Source organism: Elgaria multicarinata, chromosome 18 (genome assembly GCF_023053635.1).
Source record: "Elgaria multicarinata webbii isolate HBS135686 ecotype San Diego chromosome 18, rElgMul1.1.pri, whole genome shotgun sequence".
Lineage (NCBI taxonomy): Eukaryota > Metazoa > Chordata > Lepidosauria > Squamata > Anguidae > Elgaria > Elgaria multicarinata.
This window is the reverse complement of record NC_086188.1, coordinates 22,389,039-22,408,368: the sequence shown is the minus strand read 5'-3', so window position 1 is coordinate 22,408,368 and position 19,330 is coordinate 22,389,039. Positions and strand designations below refer to the sequence as shown.

The window sequence follows — 19,330 nt, the reverse complement described above, 5'->3', positions numbered from 1 at the left end:
CAGTGAAAGTGTGTGTGGGGGGTTGTTGCAAAAGAGGAGCGAGGCAGCCCCCTGGTCCCCAGTTGTTTAGGGCTTTGTACACTAGCACCAGAACCTTAGACCTGGCCAGGTAGCCAACAGTCGTGCAGCGCTGCTCCCTCAGCAAAGGAGCCGCATGCGGTGTTCTGCACTAGCTGCAGTTTCCGGAGCAGCTTTAAGGGTAGCCCCACGTAGAGTGCATTGCAGTAATCCAGCCTTGAGGTTACTCATGCCCGTACCTCTGTGTCCAGGAGAGGCTGCAGCCGGTGAAAGGCCCTCTTGGGCCTGCAGCAACAGTCATGGATCCAGGCGTAAGGCCTCAGTCTACGGACCTGGTCTTCTGATGGGAGTGCACAGCCCCAGTGAGCCCCTCTGCCAGACTGGGGAACCCCTCAGCCACAGAGTAGCACTTGCCACTGCATTTACACCCCACTTTAGTGAGGTAAGTCTAGGGCGACCATATGAAAAGGAGGACAGGGCTCCTGTATCTTTAACAGTTGCATAGAAAAGGGGATTTCAGCAGGTGTCCTTTGTCTATATGGAGACCCTGGGGGAATCCCCTCTTCATCACAACAGTTAAAGCTGCAGGAGCTTTAATCTAGAGTGACCAGATTTAAAAGAGGGCAGGGCACCTGCAGCTTTAGCTGTTGTGATGAAGAGGAAATTTCCCTTTTCAATACAACTGTTAAAGATACAGGAGCCCGGTCCTCCTTTTCATATGGTCAACCTAGTCAGCATATTGTTCTGTGCAGCCCATTTCTCCAGTCAGAGGGAGATTCCAGGGCCAGGATGGACCCAGGTTTGGTTCTCTTGGACGGAGGTTGCTGGTGACGCTTAGTTACATTTGCATTTATTTATTTCATTTCGTTTCTGCCATGGTGGCAGCGGCTCTGGCCTGGCTGGAGCTCCCTCCCCTTCCCAAGAGCCCACGAGCAGGAGAGGACACCCTACCCCACCCCGCTCCGGGAAGCCTTCTTTGGCTTCTGGCTTTTCCTTGACTAGGTTCAGTCTGGCTTATTTGCTGTAACTGAGGCTGATTCAGTAGTAGTTATTGTCGTTTTTAATTTCTATTCAGAAGCTGCCTCATAAGGACGTTGCTCTAAAGGTCACGTTGTGCTTCCCCACAGCCCAGCTCCTCTTCATTTCCAGCAGGGTCACGCAAGATCCTGCCCTTGATGGGCCGTAGGGCAGGGGGAGGAGGAGGAGGCCGTGTGGGTGGTCTGCCTCAGGCACAGAGCTTGGAAACAGCCCCAGAGTGCTGCCTTGGGCTGTATTTATTTATTTATTACATTTTTATACCGCCCAATAGCCGAAGCTCTCTGGGCGGTTCACAAAAATTAAAACCATGAAGAGCATTTCGAGACCATGAGAGAAAATGGTCAAAGAAGGTGGCTTTTCATGTGATGCAGCAGCAGCTCTGAGTTATGCCTGCATCATCATCATCATCATCATCATTATTATTATTATTATTATATTTTTAAAAAACCTTGTTTTGCAGTGAGTCCATGTGGCCCATTGAAGCGAGGAATGCCGCCATTGCCAACCACTGCTTCACCTGCGCCATCAACCGTGTCGGGACGGTAAGGCCGTTCAGCTCAGTGCAGTTTGCGACTTGGGCCGTGGGGGCCATAGCTTGGACCCATGTGACATTAAGACACCAGTTCGCAGCTCCCCTGCTGAAATGCATGTGGGAACAGGGCTCCTTTACCCATCTGTCCTGCCTGAATGGTTTGTTGGCATCCCCTCTCCCCAACTCCCCCTGGGCTTCTCTTCTCTGCTGTTTCTAGTGGGGGCAGCGAGCGTATTCGTGTTGCTTCTGCACGACTCAGCAGCTGTGGGTGAGCGAAAGGACCTAGGTTTCAGGTAGCAGGTTGTGGGGAGAGGTATGCAGGCCGGCCAGCCAGCCAGCCAGCCTGCCTGCCTGCCACTGCTGGCCTTCCTCCCCTGCTGGCTTTCATGCCCCGCCTGTTCCAAGGATTTAGACGGACACTTGCAGGGCCAGGCAGTAGAACAGGAGGGGTTGGAGCTGGGCCAGGGCTTGCCAGGAGCTCTGCCTTGCCCTTGGCTGTGGGGAAGCATCCCTTTACCCCGCTGGGCCTTTGGCCACCTCGCAAGGAGCCAGCTCTTTCGTGGGGAGAACATGCCCCACATGAGCAGCTTTTGTGGAGTGGTGGCTGATGGCTACCGAATGGGGCCTCAGCACAGTGTGCTTTTAATGTGCTGCTCCCAGGCCTCCGTCACACCATTTTACAGGGCCCCCAGGTAAGGTTGTGAGCCCATTGCAGCCCTTCCATGCTCTCTCACTGCTGCTTTGGTCTTTTTCCTTACTGGAGAAAGTCTGTTGCAGAGGGAAAGGGCAGAGGAGCGCTGCCGTCTCTTTGCAGCTACTGGTTGGAAAACGCACAACTGAGGCACAGCGGGAGGAGATGGCAAGGTGGGGGCTGCACATTCTTTCCCCTGTTCTCCTGGCGGTCAGTGTTAATTCATTGCTTCCTGGAAGAGGTTCTGCCTGCCCACACACTTCAGCTAGCAGCTATTTAATTAGTAGTTGACATTGAAAATAGCAGTGCTTACTTCCAAATACAGATGTGTCCATCTTGTGTGGTCGTAATCCTTTAGCCTTGTGCCACAGGCCCTCTTTTTATGTAAATATTCGCAATTGGGCTATGACAAAATAGCATAATCCTAAAATAAAGGATTATAAATAAAATAAAATAAAACCGGCAAGTTTTCTAGCCAGGTTGTGAACCTGAGTAGTTCAGGTTGTGTCATTAAATCCGATTATGACTAGATCAGGCATTCTCAGATGAAATCAATGGGACTTTTACAGCCAAGTCTGGAACCATGTTGACATGAAATTTTAGCTGCAATCTTCTCCCTCTGTGCTGCAGGAGCTCATTTTGAAAACAATGGGGTTTTTGCAGTTGTGCTACTTTAAAATCTGTACACACGCACACACACACACACACACACACACACACACACACACACACACACAGAGTTTTCTAAATGGTGCTCAGAAGCACTCACTTCAAACCATTTGGGGGGATGATGCTCACCAAAGGGGAGGGGAAAGTGTTGCCCAAGCCCAAAAAACCACGAAAGCCCCAGAGACTGCCCATTGCAACTTGCTTGTAAGAAAGTTTGGCAGCCCTGGGCCTGGAAGCTGTCACAGTAAAAGATTCCTCCGTGCCCCTTTTGGACGGAGCAAGGGCAGGGCTCTCGCACACCGAAGGCCTTGTGTTCCAGGCTCATCCGTCAAGAAAACCAGCAAATCAATAGACCAAATGTGGAGACAGACTACCCGAGAGGATGCAATACTTCACTTGAGAGCCAGACATCGCTTATTAGATTTCCAATGATTGCTGGATAACAACAGCCTCTGTGTTCAGTGTTGTTCATCTTGGGGTGGGGTGAGGGCGGGGGCTGCCGGTGGAGAGACAGGAGGGAGCAGCGCAACAGGGACACCTTCCGTTCATTCTGCACCGTTCTGTTTCTTGCAGGAAGTTTATCCAAATCCCTTTACCTCAGGAGATGGTGGAGAGGGTACGTCTTCTTGTTCTTGTTTGTGTAGGGTGATGCTTGTTGGGCACCTGAGGCAGTTCTTCCTTGCTATTTGCCCCCCCCCCCCCAACTTTTTGGAGCAACTCTGGGCAGGACTGAAACTCTTGAGGGTGAGGATGCCTGCCTTAAGGAGTCCTCTCTTTCTTTCTTTCTTTCTTTCCAATATTTATATACAGCTCCCCATTGAAAATTTCAGATTAAATTTTTATCTTCAACAAGATAAAATAAAAAAAAACAGAATAAAACATTTAAAATAGATTTTAAAAGATGTTGTGGAAGTAAAAAGAAGTTTGCCTGTGAGAAATGGTTCATGGTGTCAGCCAAAGCGACCCAAAAGCTAACTACTTACATATAACTGTCTTGTCTAATAATGCATTTATTCTGAGGCCACTGAAGGTTTTCAGCAGCAAACCAATCCAGAATACTGTAATGGCCAAATGTAGCTTGAAAACAAGCTAAATGTGTCTGTAGGGTTTTGTGATGATTTGCTGCCGATTTTTGCAGCAAATTAGCATTTTTATTTGCTGCAAGGAATTCCATGGTGGTTGTGGGGGAGCACGTGTTGCCCACCCCTGTTCCAGCAGCTAGCAATACACCACAGCACACTGGATTTGCTGTATTAATTGTTTGTGTCGTTTTGTTTTTTTGCCATCTATGAAGCCCATCGTGATTTCGGTTATTTTTACGGTTCAAGTTACGTGGCTGCTCCAGATGGGAGTCGAACCCCTGGACTCTCCCGCACCCAGGATGGGCTTCTGGTGACTGAGATGGATCTAAATCTTTGCAGACAAGTTAGTGATAAATGGAATTTTAAGGTAAGATTTCATTCTCTAAACAAACCCGATCAAGAATTTCTGACTTCTCTGCTGGTACTCAGATTAATTTTTTTTTATAGGTGTTGCTGGTTGGCTTTCTCCTGAATGAATATAAACCTCTGCATGTATTCTGGAGAAGGTTAACTGTTTGTGGAGAATTAAGATTTTGCAGGGCCAAGCAGTCAACAGCCCCAAAGGAATTGCAAGTTGCTGTTTCTGGCCAAGGGAGCTGGCATGTTAGACATGCAACCTCTGTGACATTTAGACCAGGAAAACACTCTCCTGGGGGACAGGGGGCAGAGGGATGAGTTGTTTTCCTTTGAAAGTGTTCAACAAAATTGCTGAAGTTTAATTGCATCATAATTATCCTAGTTAATATTACACCCATGCGCCTTGTCATTACTTACAAACAAGGCTGCACAGCCCCTCCCTCCACTAGGCCTTAACTTCGCCTTCCTGCCCCTGGCCCGAGGAGCGAGCGTTCTCGCTACACCCTCCCCAGCAATCCTGATACGAAGCGCTCTTTTCCTGAAAGTTGGAGAAGGCTGGAGTAGGGATTTTTTTTTTAAAAAAAATCAAAGCATAAACTGATCTAATTCAAACTTGGTGGAGCTAAAGCTCTCCTTAAGAGCTGTCACTTTGCCATGTTTCATCTCTTTATCTATAAAAATTATGCAGATGTAAGCATTTTTAAATTTCCATTTAAAAATTCCTAAAAAAATCAAAGCATGAACCAATGTGATTCAAATTTGGTGGGGCTATTATTATTATTATTATTATTATTATTATTATTATTATTATTATTATTTATATAGCACCATCAATGTACATGGTGCTGTACAGAGTAAAACAGTAAACAGCAAGACTCTGCCGCATAGGCTTACAATCTAATAAAATCATAGTAAAACAATAAGGAGGGGAAGAGAATGCAAACAGGCACAGGGTAGGGTAAGCAGGCACAGGGTAGGGTAAAAAGCCCTCCTGTGCCAAGTTGTAGCTCTTTATCTTTAAAAATGAGGGAGCTGTAAGCATTTCTGTTAATACCAGTTACCCAAATACTGAAAAGTTCTTCAAGGGTAATTTGACGAGGCGGAGAGAGGGGGAGAGGCTCTGAAATCGAGGCAGAGAATCACCTCTACGGAGCTCCAGTTCAGATGTTGAGGCAGAGAAGACCCACCTTGCACACCTCTACCTTCTATAGTGGCAGATGGAGAGTGGAAGAGAAGAGCTTAAGCTTTTGTCTTGTCTTTCCAGATGACTGGGAGATACAAGATGTATGCTGAGGAGCTTGCGGCTGTGGTTGAGCCCAGCTTTGTACCCAATATTATCAAGGAGTAGCTTGCCTTGACTGCCCAGGGAAGGTGGGACAAGACCCACCTCTTTTGTCTTCTGCAGTGAACACCCCAGAACCTCAACATGCATGACCGGCGACTCCTTGTAGGAACGTTGGCTGGGATCAGAAGAGCTCCCTTCAGCAGGCCCAGTGGGACTTTGGGCTTTCTTTGAACCGCAGGGCCTCTTCCCCCTGCCTCTACCATGTCAAAAGCAGGCCCCCTTGGAAGCTTGCTAAGCGGCACAGCAGCGGTGGGGGAAGACTGAGGCACACGTCTAGTGACGCACAACATTTTAAAAATGGCTACAACGTGGCTTAACATTTTCATCTATAGCTTAACACCAGCATAAGGAAATGTTTTAATTCAGGGTGATCTTTAAGCCAGATGCTTACCAGGGGACTGGGGCTTTGCAAAGGTGCACATATCTGACCAGTCAGACATACAATGGAAGTATAAACCTTCCTGTAAAAAAGTAAGAGAAACAAATGAAGCCACCTTTTCTATGCGCTGCAGCACAGCCATGGTTGTAAAAAGGCTTTAGCTGAGCTAAGAAATCATTTAAGACAGCAATCCTATACCCATTTACCTGTAAGCCCGATTGAATTCAGATTAACAGTGCCTAAGGAATTGCACTGTTAATCTAAAGATACTTGTGTTTCCAGTCAGAACTTGTGGAATAGATGCACATTTCTGTGAAAGCTTTCTTGGAATGGAAAAAAAAGCCTCGTTTCCTGTTTCTCACTTCCCCTGATAAAATCAAATTTCATATTGCAAGTTCTTCAGGATATTTTTTTAAAAATTAACAACTAACTGTATTCAGCAAAGAAAGTTGGCATGCACTGTGTATTCGCATTAACAACTTAAATCTTTTATTGAGAGTGACTTACAAACAAAATATAGTTTGCATATAAAATGTATCGGCAAGTAAAATATCCCTTTTGTTGTTATGTACAAGAATGAAATCTGTTCTCGCAAATGTTTGCTTGCCCAGAGCGATCAAAGAACGTCAGAAGAGCCCTGAGGCTGGATCAGGCCAAACGCTCTGTCCCCCCAGGGGCCCAGCAGCACGCTGGCCGAGGAGGAGGAGGTCTGGGCCTGTCGTCGTCTTCCCTCAGCCTCTTGCTCTCCACCGCGGCTTCTGCAGTTTTCCTGACTCGGAGCACAAAGGGGATGAGGCACAGGCCCCCTCCACCCCCCTTTTCCTTTTCCCCGCTGTGGAGGGCAAGAAGCGCCTTGCGTCTCTTTTCCCTCTGTCTGTGCATGGTATTGAATTCCTCCCTGTTCCCACGTCAGTGAGTTATTCTCAAACGGAAACAGGGCTGTCTGGGCTCTTCCACTTTGGGGAGTTTCACAGAGTTCATTGCTTGCTCTCTGGTCCAACATCTGATATATACACACAGATTACCAATGGCTAAAGAGAACGCTTCTATCCCAGGCTGTATTTTAGAGATGGGACAAGTAGTTGTGGGCATTGTGCACAGAAGCAGCCCCAGCCCTATTCCTTTCCGTAGCTGCTGGTAAAGACCCGGCCCAGCAACCACGCAGCTGCTCAAGCCCACTCTCTACGCTAGTTTCACATTGGAGGCTAGGGGAAGGAATTATATCCCCACAAGTCCTTTGTCTAAACTTGGCGCATGGGGGAGGCTTGTCTATGGGTCTGCTTATGAAAAAGATCTGGGTATGTTGGGAATCCACAAGCCACTCTGTTTTGTTCAGGAGGACAAGTCTTAAGAACATCAGAAGAGCCCTGGGGCTGGATCAGGCCAAGGGTCCATCTAGTCCAGCACTCTGTTCACACAGGGGCCCGCCAGCCATCGGCCAGGGACCAACAAAAGAGGACATGGGGCCACAGCACCCTCCCACCCATGTTCCTCAGTAACTGGTATGTTTCAGTTCTTCCCAATTACAATGCTGAGTTTTAAAATGACAGAGGGCTTTTATTCTTGACACGGCAAGATTTCAAAAGTGCCTTAAGAGAATTAGTTCCAGTTCAGTCATATACAAAAGTAACACCGATGATAGTTGTGACTTAAGCACAGACGCTGGAATGCTCCAGAGCAGTCTGTAATGCAAAAAACTTGCAGGAAGTCCTGAGTGACACATGGAAGTCTGGATCCTGACATAAAAAGGCCAGAAATATTCATTAAAATGCCTTGGCTGCTTGCATCTCTTCTGTATGTTCTCCTCAGATGAGGTCAACTACAAACAAAGCGGTTCTCGCAGTATTTTAAACAAAACAACGCAGTGTAGATCTACAGTATGGACATTTATGGGAAGCCCCATCCCTGAGCGGAATCGGAAACACAAGTGAGGTGTAATGAGGCAGAGTGCCCGAGCTCTGGCCTGATTCCACCCGTCAAGCAGCCAGGAGAGGCTCCCCTGCCTCAGCCGTTACTAGCAAGAGTGGTTGTTGTCTCTGTGCTGAGGACGTCTTCTCAGCAACGCTCTCGCCTCCACTGACAGGTCCCTGGCACAGGACGGCGTGTCCCTCCCTGCCCACGGGCGCTGTAGCGGTGACACCTCCGCTACTTGCTCTGGCCTAAACAAGCACTTTGAGGGGATCCAATTGCTTTCTATGGATCCAATTCAGACCACACACTCTCACAGTCCAAGAGCCTTCCAGATGAGTTAGACTACACCCCCATCTGGCTGTGGATGGTGGGAATTGTAGTCAAACACACCTGGAGGGCCTCACGATAGGGAAGGCTACAGCACAGGAAGCTAGTTGCAGCCCACTGTCACTTGAGAGCCAGTTGCCCCCCCACCCCGGAAACGTGGCTTCAGGCTAGCTGCCATTTACAAGCTGTAGAGAGGCGATGCCCCCCCCCCCACTTCCAGAGCGCTGAGCACACTAGGGCTGCAATTCCAGGCCCATGTGCCCCACTGAACTCAATGGGACTTACTTGGATAGTATTGTACTGGGAAATAAGCTTAATTTTGTTGAACTGGGGCTATTGAGTTACAGAGATTCTTCGCTTTAAAATGTTGAATTTATTTAGAGGAAACTCAGTGAATCTGGATTTGGCCACCCTTCATCAAAACCCACGCAGAGCAGCATACAGTTAAACTGAGCTTACCTGAAAACTAGCTAATGGTATTCAAAGAGTTGATCCATATAACCACTTTGAGGTGGTATCCTCACAACACAGCGACTCTGAACTTCGCCACTCACATGGTCAAACATTTTCTCAAGGGACTCCCAGCTGAGGAAGCCACCCACCATGTGCGGGGAAGATTTCAGGAGAACCATCTTCCCAGGACGATGTCAAGAGAGAAGCCCAGTGGGCGGTGGCAGCAATCAGCCCATTTGGCTTGGGGGGGGGCATTTCAACCGGATACCCCTTGCTTCCCCTTCTCCACAAGTCCAGACCCCACCCACCCACTCCTGGGGTTATTTATTTCATCTTGTCCTCTGATTAGTACATTCCCAACCCGTGAGAAAGATCAGCCCGGAGGCAGATCCTCCGGCTTTTCTGTTTTGAGCCTCTATTTGCACATGTGCCCACAAGGGCTCGCTTTAACGAACTTGGCAAGGACTCCATTTCTGTGAGATTTATACCTGTGAAAAGGGCCAACAGGAAAAGGAATCTGATTCTGCATCTTAAAACGTCTCAAATGTGCAAAAAATGTAAAATACACATGTTTATATATTACAGTGTTACACAACACAAGCTATTTCATTGTCATTATCATCAAGAATAAAAGATGGCAACAGGACAGCAACGTGGCTCTACGTGGGTCCACAGCAGGTGGCAGGGTCTGCCCTGAGCCCTCCCAACCACATCCAGGTGTAGAACAGCGGCTCGGAGTGGCGGTAGAGGGACGGACGCTCACACTCACACTTCAGGAACAAGGTGCCTTCTGAGCACACGCTCAGTCCTGGGATTTGTGTTTAGTACCAGAACTGAGCTCAGTCATTTTACACAAAAATCTACTCCTGGCTTCCCCACTCCCAACCTTTCTTGGTTTCAGCAGCCCTTTCGGGGGCGGGAGCCTTTTAGTTGTTCCTATTGTTACAAAATTGGGTCAAAACCACCTTGCCAATCTACTGCAAATTACCCAGAGATCTAGGAGTAGATCTCAATTTAAATGTATTTATTATAGTAATTTATATCCTACCTTTCAGGACACAAATTCTTCCAACAAAACATAAAACGGCCATATTTTCTCCCCTGTGCCCAGCCCTGGTCCAAAATGTCCCTGGTTTGCCATCCTGCTGCTGTAGTCTGGGAGCAAAGTCTCTGTAGCAGGGGTCCTGAGACATAGTCAGCTGCCATGACGGCCCTGGGCAAGTTGCCCCACGATGAACGGGAAGCACCCGAACCAAGGGGTCAGCTGGCTCTGTAAACAAACAGGATGTCCTCATCTGTCCCATAACTGGTTCTGGCTTCCTCAAAGTTATTGATGCTGGTGCTGCATGTTCCTGTGGGGCAGGACCAAAGCGTACTCAGTCAGATACAGCCAATGGGGAAGCAGGGGTAAGAGAGAGGCCAGGAGGAGGCCAGCTACTGCAGCGCCTCGGGCCGGGGCCCCACTGCAGGCTCAGCCCTACTGAAGAGACCTGCTGCCTCGCATTGCTCCCTCTCCTGAGGCAGGAGCTATCGGGCTGCTGGAGTAGCACAAGACTCCACAGAAAGGGTTTAACGTGGTGTCGATACTGGAGCAGAGGGAAATAAATTAACACGGCGGAGCTGGCGACGCCCAATCTGGGCTTCTGTTATTTGAAATAAAGGTTGTAGTTACTCACGGTCAGCATAGGCAGGGTTGTTGTAATAAATACTCCCTGAGGCTTGGTTGTAGCCGCACAGTACAATGAAGTGGCCTTGGTAGTCGGGGCTCCGGCAGAAGCACTTCTGGCCAATGGGGAGGAAGCAGCAGTACTTGACGGGGCTGGAGCAAAGGTCACAGAGCAGCAGGACCGCGTTCACCAGCACAATGGCCACGTGGCCTCGGGACAGGTGCTCCTGGATGTCCTGGACCGTCACGGCGCTGCAGGGGGAAAGGGAGGCAGAGCTAGTCTGGGGGGGGGGGGGGGGCTCCGGGGACCCAGGGGGACCCAGGCCACCTCGACCTCTTAACCAGCCACACACAGCTGTCTGAGGTCTGGTTTGCCAGGGGGCCCTTTGGCAGAGCATTAAAAGGGAGCAGCTGCTCCTGCCTTAGCAGCACCCCTTGCTGTCAGCACGTGGCCGGAGAGAGAAACCGCGCGGAAGGAGGAGTCTCCTATGCTTCCCCTCAAACCCAGGGCTCATTTGCACCGCCGTTGACACGGGTAAAAACCCTGGAGAATAGGAGCTTACTTCCAAATAAACTGCTGGGCTTTATTCTGAAAGAATGGTGTCTAGAGAGCAAGGGTCTGCAAAGCCTGGAATTTGGAAGGAAGAGCGCTGAAGTAAATGGAATTATTGTTCAGCAATAATCTCAAGGCCTGAAAGCCTGAACCCAACGAAAACCCGTCAAAGCAGCGGAGGCCTTTTGCATTGCCAGTTGCCGCCTCTCTGGCCTTGTCAGCTCCCTGGTTTCAACCGTGTTGGACTGGTTAGAGAGTTCTCAGTATTTCAATATGCAGTTACTTATGAGTAAACCCAGTTCAATTCAATGGTCTTACTTCAAAGTACTGCATCAGATTATAAGTGCCTTTAGTACAAAAAAAGAAAAAGAAAAAAAAAAGCAGCAATGACACACTTGTCCTTCAAATCTCATCAGAGCAGTCCAAAATTTGTTGGAACGCTTTTTTTTTTTTTCTTAAATTGAGGATAAAATTCTAGGACAGAATCTGTATTCAATAGTTGTGCCATTTGCAGTAAGCCAAAGGACAAAAAGAAACATCTACGGACAGAGCTCACCATTTCTCCACCAGTACTTTGCAGGCTTTGGCTTGTGCAAACAGCTGGTTTACTCGGTTCTCCTCTGTGTCAAAGTGCTTCCTGTAGAAAGACTGAAGGAAGAAGACAAAAGGTGCCTGATCAGAAGAAAGCCAACGCCCAGAGCGGGGAGCCCTTCAACCCTTCCTAGAAAAAAACCTGGCAGCTTCTGAGAGCAGCTCAGGGGGGCACGTGCGTGGCTGCAGAGTCTGGGGCTGGCTGTCAGCGCTGGGTGTTCCTCCCCCTCCTCGCCCCAACCAGGGCTGGCTCTCACGCCACTTGAGATGAGGAGCACAAAGGCCCCCGGGCTCACTCTGGTCCGGAGGGCGGGTGGCCACTCTAGAGAACCCTGCCGGCTGCTCTCCCCCTGGGGCTAGGCGGGGCTCTCTGGAGCACCCATGGCATGCCGCTGGGCAGGAGACAGCAAATGTGGGCGCGCGCAAGCCAGGTTCCCCAGAGCACCTGGGGCAGTGCTGCCGCCCTGGAGTGAGACGGCGGCTGGCGCTCCTCCTGTGGGAGCATGCAAGGTGCCGCTGCTCCTGCACCCTGTCTCATGCACAGAGGGGTGGGCAGCCCGCCCGCCCTGGACACAACACACTGAAGGAGCTTAATTAGGGAAACTGTGGCCAGGGCATCTTTCTCACATCAGCCAAAGCTGGTAAAACGCACTCCAAGCTGCTGACCTGAGCATCCAGCAGCAAAGCTGGATCTAGCTGTGAGCCCTAAGCTATGAACCTGACCTGGGAGACAGGGGTCAGGGGGGTGCAACTCCACCCAGAAGAGCTTGAATACCACTTCCTGTGACTGAAGCCATTCACAAACAACAGCCTCAGTTTTATTTGGAGTGAACTCCAGTTATTAGCCCTCATCTAATTATTGTCCCCAGGCTCTTGTGCAAGGCAGAGTATCCACAGCTACACCTGGGTTTTATGAAACAGAGAGGCAGTGGTTGGGTGCAAACAGACGACGCCCAACCCCGAAACTCTAGACAGCCTCTCTCCCATCAATATCTTTGATGTTGTCTTGCGTGTTGTCCAGCACGCAGAACAACACAGAACCTTGCGAGAACTCAGCATAAATGCCTGTGGTCCTGAACTACAGTCCTTCAGCACCACAGGAGGCAGCTGCTGCTGCAACACGGTGTCCCCATCCTCAAATATAGGAAGCTGCCTTAGACTGAGTCAGACCCTTGGTCCATCTAGCCTAGTATTGTGAACACTGACTGGCAGCAGCGGCTCCACAGGATTTCAGGCAGGGATTTTTCCAGCCCCACCTGGAGATGCAAAGGATTGAACCTGGGAGCATCTTTCTGCAAAGCAAGAGCACACTGAACTATGGCCCCTCCCTGAAGGAGAACAGGCTGGATGATATTGAATGCTGCTTAGTTTATTGGTTTCCCAGCCCACAACACCCATTAGAACTAGCTAGCAAAGCTCTTTCTGTTCCAAAAACATGCAAGACATCAGTTGAAACAAATCCAGAAAATGAGTACAATCCAGAAATGCTTGAAAGGGATAGGCAGGAACATGTAACAGGAGGAGCCCTGATTACCAGTATTTCCTTTTCACTTTTACAGGCAGTTCATCCATGCCAGGGATGAGCCACAACTGACGGTGGGAAAGTCTTGGGATCTAGCTTTGTGTAATAGTTTATTTTCACCAAAGGTCAAACGTGCTGGTGGTATTATTATTATTTTTTACATTTATATACTGTCCCAAAGCCAGCAGTTTGCAAAAAGTTAAAAACAGTGAACATTAAAAAGAAATATACAAAATTTAAAACCATAAAAAGCATAAAATACAAACAAAAACAGACAATATCCATTTAAAAACAACTATTCTGGGGGCAGTTAAAAAACTCAGCATATGCTGTTAAATGCCTGGGAGAAGAGAAAAGTCTTGACCAGGCGCCAAAAAGATAACAATGTAGGTGCTAGGTGAGCCTCGTCGGGGAGATCATTCCATAATTGAGGGGCCACCACTGAAAAAGCCCTCTCCCTTTTTGCCATTCTCCGACCTTCCCTCAGGGTAGGCACCAGGAGGAGGACCTTAGATGTTGAGCGTAGTGTACGGGTAGGTTCATGTCGGGAGAGGTGTTCCATCAGGGATTGTGGTCCCAAGCCATGTAGGACTTTATAGGTTAAAACCAGCACCTTGAATTGGGCTTGGAAACTTACAGGCAGCCAATGCAAGCGGGCCAAAGTCAGCCTTATATGCTCAAACCTTCTGGTTCCAGTTATCAATCTGGCCACTGCATTTTGCACAAACTGCAGCTTAAGAACCATCTTCAAAGGCAGCCCCACGTAAAGCGCATTGCAGTAATCTAATTTGGAGGTTGCCAGGGCACAGAAAACTGAAGCTAGGTTATCCCTGTCCAGATAGGGGCGTAGCTGGGGCACCAACCGAAGCTGGTAGAAGGCACTCCGTGGGCCTCAAGTGACAGAGATGGTTCTAGGAGAACCCCCAAGCTACGAACCTGCTCCTTCAGGGGGAGTGCAGCCCCATCCAAAACAGGTTGAGCACCCACTGTCTGGTCAGAGGAACCACCCACCAGCAGCATCTCAGTCTTGTCCGGATTGAGTTTCAGTTTATTAGCCCTCATCCAGTCCATTGTTGCAGCCAGGCACCGGTTCAGCACATCCACAGCCTCACTTGATGAAGAGAAGGAGAAATAGAGCTGTGTGTCATCAGCGTACTGATGACAACGCACTCCAAAACTCCGGATGACCACACCCAATGGTTTCACGTAAATGTTAAACAGCATGGGGGACAAAACTGACTCCTGTGGAACCTTATGTTGGAGAATACTGGAGAAATGTTGATCAATGCTAAGAAATAAAACATATTTCGGTGCTCCTCGGAGGATTCCGAAAGAATTCCCACCCTTCAGACTCAGCTGAAGCACCAGCATTCGAGTAACGCTGGGAAGCTGACCTGATTCTTGTAGCCTTTATCCACCCCCAGGGTCTGTGTGCAGAACCGATGCTTCACGCCAAAATGGCGCATCAGGTAGGCCAAGTCGATGGTCCAGATGCTCTTTGTCAAGTGGAGATCCCGAATTGCTTTCTGGAATTCATCATCATTCAGCAGGTTCAGATACCTGGGAGGAAATCAATGGAGAGTTGTGTGACTTTAGGGAGAAAACAGCCTCTGGGAACATGCCATGTGCCAGAAGGGAAGCCTGGCATTATAGGGTTTGTCCGAGCAATGGACAGGGCCCCCTCCCACGAGTCACAAACCTCAAAGCAAGGGGAGGGGACGGAGAGTGTTCCACAGTATTCTATTTTTAAAGAGAAACTGACTGCTTTGTATTAGAAAATTATTATTATTATTGCCCCTGATGCTTTTACAGGGCCCTATAACCATATAGAAGACAACATATTTGAAAAGGGACTCTCTTCCGATCTGTTTACGATTGATGATTTAGGCAAGTAAAGCAGGGGCCAAAGGGGGGGGCATCTAGGGCTCGGGTGCTTTCTGAACAGGCAAGAGTTTGGAAGATGAAGGAGGAGGAGGAGGCGGAGGAGGAGGAGGGAAGGAACTTGATGAACATTCAGCAGAGAAGTAAAGAGGTGGGGGAAGGTGCTGAGGGTTTGTACGCTCCCTTCTCCCCCCTTACAAACAAACCCCTCCTTTCTATTTTTGCTTAACCATAGTTTAGCCTTACATCTGCTTTGGGTTTAGGTACACTTACAGGCAACCAGGATTGAGTTGCAAATATGGTTTGAAGTAGGTTTGCAAGCCACGGTTTCATGCAACCCGTGGCCTTAAGAAGGATGTAACACTAAATTACTGCTAAAACAAACCATACATAAAAAGGAAGCTGCCCACAACATGCTGCCCTTCTCCAAACCATGGTTACGGTCAACTGGACCAGCATCCACACAAACAGAAGGGAGAGGCACAAGAAGGTGGGGGAGAGCAGTTCATTCTGGACCAGGGTTACGAGGTGATCCCATCGTGAGAAGGGACCACATTGTAAGGAAAGCAACTGGCGCACAAAACGAAGAGGGGAGAGAGACTCGCGGCCACGGGGTAGGACGTTTGGTCTTGGAAATTCAGTTCGGAACAGGAAAGAGAGAGGAGAGGTTACAGTAGTCAAGATGGGGATTTACCAGCGCATGGACTAACGTCTTGGCAGAAGGGATGGAGAGAAATGAAAATCTTCTGCTTCATATCTACTAAGTGGCCCTCTAAATAGGCATTTCATTCTCCTGCACCTAAAGCTCGTGTTCCTCTGTGGAAGGAAAGACGAGTTCAGCAGGACAGGTAGCAGGTGAAAAACGAAACCCAGCAGGCAACCCAGTAGGCACACGGAAAATTGTAACTGTTATTTGTGGGACACAAAAGGAATGGAAGCCAAAGAAGAAAATGCAAGATATGAACAATACATGGGGGGACGGGACCCTGCTGGCTGGTTGCAATTACTTAACATGTTAAGAGAATGGTGTGATAAGAACAGTGGTTTTTTAGGCAAAACATTCCTCTTCGAAGTTCTTGTATCAAGTAAATCAGACCTTTGGCTCCCATCATTGCATACATCCGGACCTAAATTACCTTTCCTCCACTTTTCCTTCCTCCCCACTTGAGGATCAGTCACTAGAGGGCTCATAGAACCATCCTGCTGAAAAGTGCTACCAAACCCCCCAGCGCCCCACCCCACCCCGCATAGGGTAACAGCCTTAGCCAAAGTTTACTTACTGCAGCACCATCCTGGAGCAGGCCAGCCCACAATCCCAATGGTAGAGTTGCTGAAGAATTGGCACTTTCAACTGCACATTGTCCACTGCAGTAAAGAGGACACCGCAGTCAGCAACACAGTAAGGCAGGTATTTACTGTGTATAATCTGTACAGCACCATGTACATTGATGGTGCTATATAAATAAATAAATAATAATACTAATAATACTAATAATAATAATAATAATAATAATAAAGACATAACCATGGTCTTTCTGCACTTTCACAACCATTCCTTAACAAAATCTTCATATTTTCTTTCATATTGAACAAAGCAATTTGCAACATTTTACAACTCCCAACAACATAATATGAGCTAACATAAGAACTTAGTTACACAATCATTTATTATGGGATAATAACCTCTCCTGAATATATGTGATTTATTTACAGGTTCGAGGGGTGATTCAGATGCTGGCTCCATCTGTCCAGACTTCCTTTTTTTCATGAAAACAAGAGCTGGGTTAGCCCTCTGGTGAGCAGCAGCCATAGTGCCATAGAGAAAAGCAGGATCCTGGGAACAGCTAAAGATGTCAAAGAATCACCCCAAGGTCAGTAGATCTCAATGCTTGTAAATCTTCCTGCCACAATAAACCCATCGCTTCCTTGATATAGATGACAACAACTCTATCTTTTGCTTTTTACTGACTCCTTGTCAGTTCTTCCTTCAGCAATAGCTTGTTAGGACCCGCACCCAATTAGAAGGGAAGTCAGCCACTGACTCTGTGGAGAGTCTCCACAAGTCTCTGTTGAGTCAGGTCACATCATCTTCTCCTAAAGGCTCAATTCTCCTCACAGTAGGAATTGCAGGCTGGAATTCTTTCAAGTCAAGGAATGCATTTTCAGCGTGTATTTGGGCCAGAGCAGCAATAATCTAGGCAAATGCAGCCATCTCTTTCAGCCCAGCACAGGAGCATGCATTTAAGGGAGCCTCTTCTCAAATCCAGCTCAGGGCCAGCGGTGGGAGGAAGGGGGGGATAGAGATGTCCCCTCACCTATCCCACTCACCCAGCCCCCTCACCAATGAGACCTTCTTCATCTTCCTCCCCCCCCCCGCCCCCCGCCAACGAAATGCTTGCATCCCCAGCTCTGCGCCTCTCTTCCTTTGCCTCCTCCCGGTAGCATGGGGGCCCTCCTTTACTGCGCTGGAACAGCTGAAGGACATGGACCAACACTGCAGTGGGAAACGGAAGGCTCTCCCCTCCCCTCTCAATGGCTGTGGGTCAGTGCTGCTGTCCCTGACGAGGTGCCCACCAGCACCTTCCTTGGCCTCCTTGCAGGCTGCCTCTTCCCACATGCACTTGGCCTCCTAAGAAAACCTGGCTGCCACTGTCTGGCGTGCAAATGGCAGGGGCTGAGGAGAGGCCGGAGGGCTGTGATTGTTTCTCTGGTGGGCTGTCTGGCTTCCTCCTGCGAACCGGGCCCACTGTGGACTGCAGGGGACTCACTTCCTCCACAACTTAGCTGGTAGAGTAACTGGGGCTGATCTCACCTTGAAAATGTGGGGAGCGGACTGTATCCCAACTGGTTCAAGGGGGAGAACAGGATTCACTTTCCAGCCCCACCAATGCAGCATGCTCACATAGGAAATAAAGCCAGTTTGGACCAGGGTCAAAGAACATGTCCTGTTGATGGTGCCTGAACACACAAGGCAGCCTTTTAAAGCTTCTTTCAACTTTCTTGACCAGGTCTTGGTGGGTTACTGGGAGGCGGAGGCACTTTCAAACTTCATCAGATGACAACAGCAGAATCAGTCCCAAATTGTAACAGAGCGCAAAGCAAAGGAACATTTAGAACTTGCTCAAGATTTCATTGCTAATTTATGTTAATAGGAAGAAGTCCTTGGCATGTCTTTAATTCCAGTTTTGGTCATAAAACCATGACAAGAACACATACTCCAGGCCAACGCAAACCGAGAGAGCTCCAGAACGGGGCCCCCAAATGCCTCGCAAACATCAGCTCGGGGAAAACTTGGAAGTCTTGCGCCCAGGAAGCCAGACTTTAAAGCCATCTTTCCGCGGGGCCGGAGCACGACAGCGCGCAGGCTGCGAAGGCCGGAGTCCCGGTTTCTGAAGCCGCTCGAGGGGCACCGCGGACCCCAAGGCCGCCCCCGGGCCCGGCCGCAGCAGACACGCGTCGCAGGGAGGCCGCACGTGGGAAAGCGCCCCCCCCAAGGCGCCGTTCGAGAGCGGGGGAGGAAGCCGCTCCCCGCCAGGCGCGCACAGACAGCCCTCTGCGGGGCTGGGCTGCCCCGGCAGGGCCGGAGACTGCAGCCGTCCGCCGCCCCTGCTCGCAGGCAGCGGGAGCCGCGACTCCCAGGCGCGTTTGCTCCGAAGCCGGCCCCCAGCCCTCTCACCGGCACTCTGCACATGCCCCGGGGGCCCCTCCGCCCCGGCAGCCAGCGAGCGGCCGCCCTGCCCGGCCTGCGCACGCACCGACCTGAGGGCGGCTCCGCGGCCTCGCGGGGGCTCTTCATGGTGGACGCTGAGGCAGCCGCTCACGGGCCGGGCCCCGGCATGGCTCCCCGGCTCCGCTGCGGCCTGGTGGTGGTGGTGGTGGCGCCGCCGCCTCCTCCTGCTGCTGCTGCTGCTGCTGCCGGGGCGGCTGCTTCCCCGCGGCGCGGGCTGCCCAGCCCGGCCTCGACCCGCCCTCTCCGAAGCAGGCGGGTCGGGCGGCGGGGGCGAGGCCTTCCTCGGGAGTCAGCGGCCTCCCCACTTCGCGGGAAAGGCGACACGCGTGCACGCATACACACGTTTGCAACGCCTCGCCACGTGCGCGGCGACCGTCGCGCAGCCTCCCCCCTCCGGGGGCCCTCCGGATGGGCAGACTACAACTCCCAGCAGCCCCCGGCCAGTGCGTCCGACGGCTTGCGGATGCTGGGAAATGTAGTCCGACCCATCCGGAGGGCTCCCGGCGTGGAGAGGCTGCTTCGGGGCGGCCAGGCGTCGCCCTCTCGTGCTACGAACGAAGCCCGAAAGAAAAGGGGCGAGACAGC

The 19,330-nt window shown here is 50.0% G+C and overlaps 2 protein-coding genes across 5 annotated transcripts in view; one reads left to right on the top strand and one right to left on the bottom strand.

Moving 5' to 3' along the window:
* UPB1 (beta-ureidopropionase 1) overlaps positions 1 to 6,678 on the top strand; it is a 43,831-nt gene extending 37,153 nt beyond the window's left edge. The window contains exons 7-10 of the mRNA XM_063144019.1: positions 1,517 to 1,598; positions 3,522 to 3,564; positions 4,243 to 4,397; positions 5,652 to 6,678. Of these exons, the coding sequence (XP_063000089.1) occupies positions 1,517 to 1,598; positions 3,522 to 3,564; positions 4,243 to 4,397; positions 5,652 to 5,735 (364 nt within the window). The 3' untranslated portion in view covers positions 5,736 to 6,678. The remainder of the gene's footprint in view (positions 1 to 1,516; positions 1,599 to 3,521; positions 3,565 to 4,242; positions 4,398 to 5,651) is intronic.
* Positions 6,578 to 19,163, bottom strand: GUCD1 (guanylyl cyclase domain containing 1). Of its 4 annotated transcripts, none has more exons than XM_063144027.1 (6): positions 18,775 to 19,163; positions 16,296 to 16,380; positions 14,529 to 14,694; positions 11,578 to 11,669; positions 10,479 to 10,720; positions 6,578 to 10,154 (listed from the first exon to the last, which is right to left on the bottom strand). In XM_063144027.1, exons 1-6 carry the CDS (start codon positions 18,809 to 18,811, stop codon positions 10,063 to 10,065), a joined length of 714 nt encoding a protein of 237 aa, XP_063000097.1. In that variant the 5' UTR covers positions 18,812 to 19,163; the 3' UTR covers positions 6,578 to 10,062. The 4 variants fall into 4 exon arrangements, with proteins under 4 accessions (XP_063000097.1, XP_063000098.1, XP_063000099.1 ...); XM_063144028.1 differs by having other exon boundaries at positions 16,296 to 16,385; positions 18,780 to 19,163; XM_063144029.1 differs by lacking the exon at positions 18,775 to 19,163 and adding an exon at positions 16,727 to 16,803.
* Positions 19,164 to 19,330: the final 167 nt, after the last annotated feature.

Bases quoted from the DNA above. Each gene is read 5' to 3' on its own strand.
- GUCD1 (XM_063144027.1), bottom strand. From the start codon at position 18,811: ATGAAGAGCCCCCGCGAGGCCGCGGAGCCGCCCTCAG. The intron at 14,695-16,295 runs GTAAGTAAACTT...ATTTCCTCCCAG, and splicing joins TGCTCCAGGATGGTGCTGCA to GTATCTGAACCTGCTGAATG. The intron at 11,670-14,528 runs GTCAGCTTCCCA...TTCTTCCTTCAG, and splicing joins ATAAAGGCTACAAGAATCAG to TCTTTCTACAGGAAGCACTT.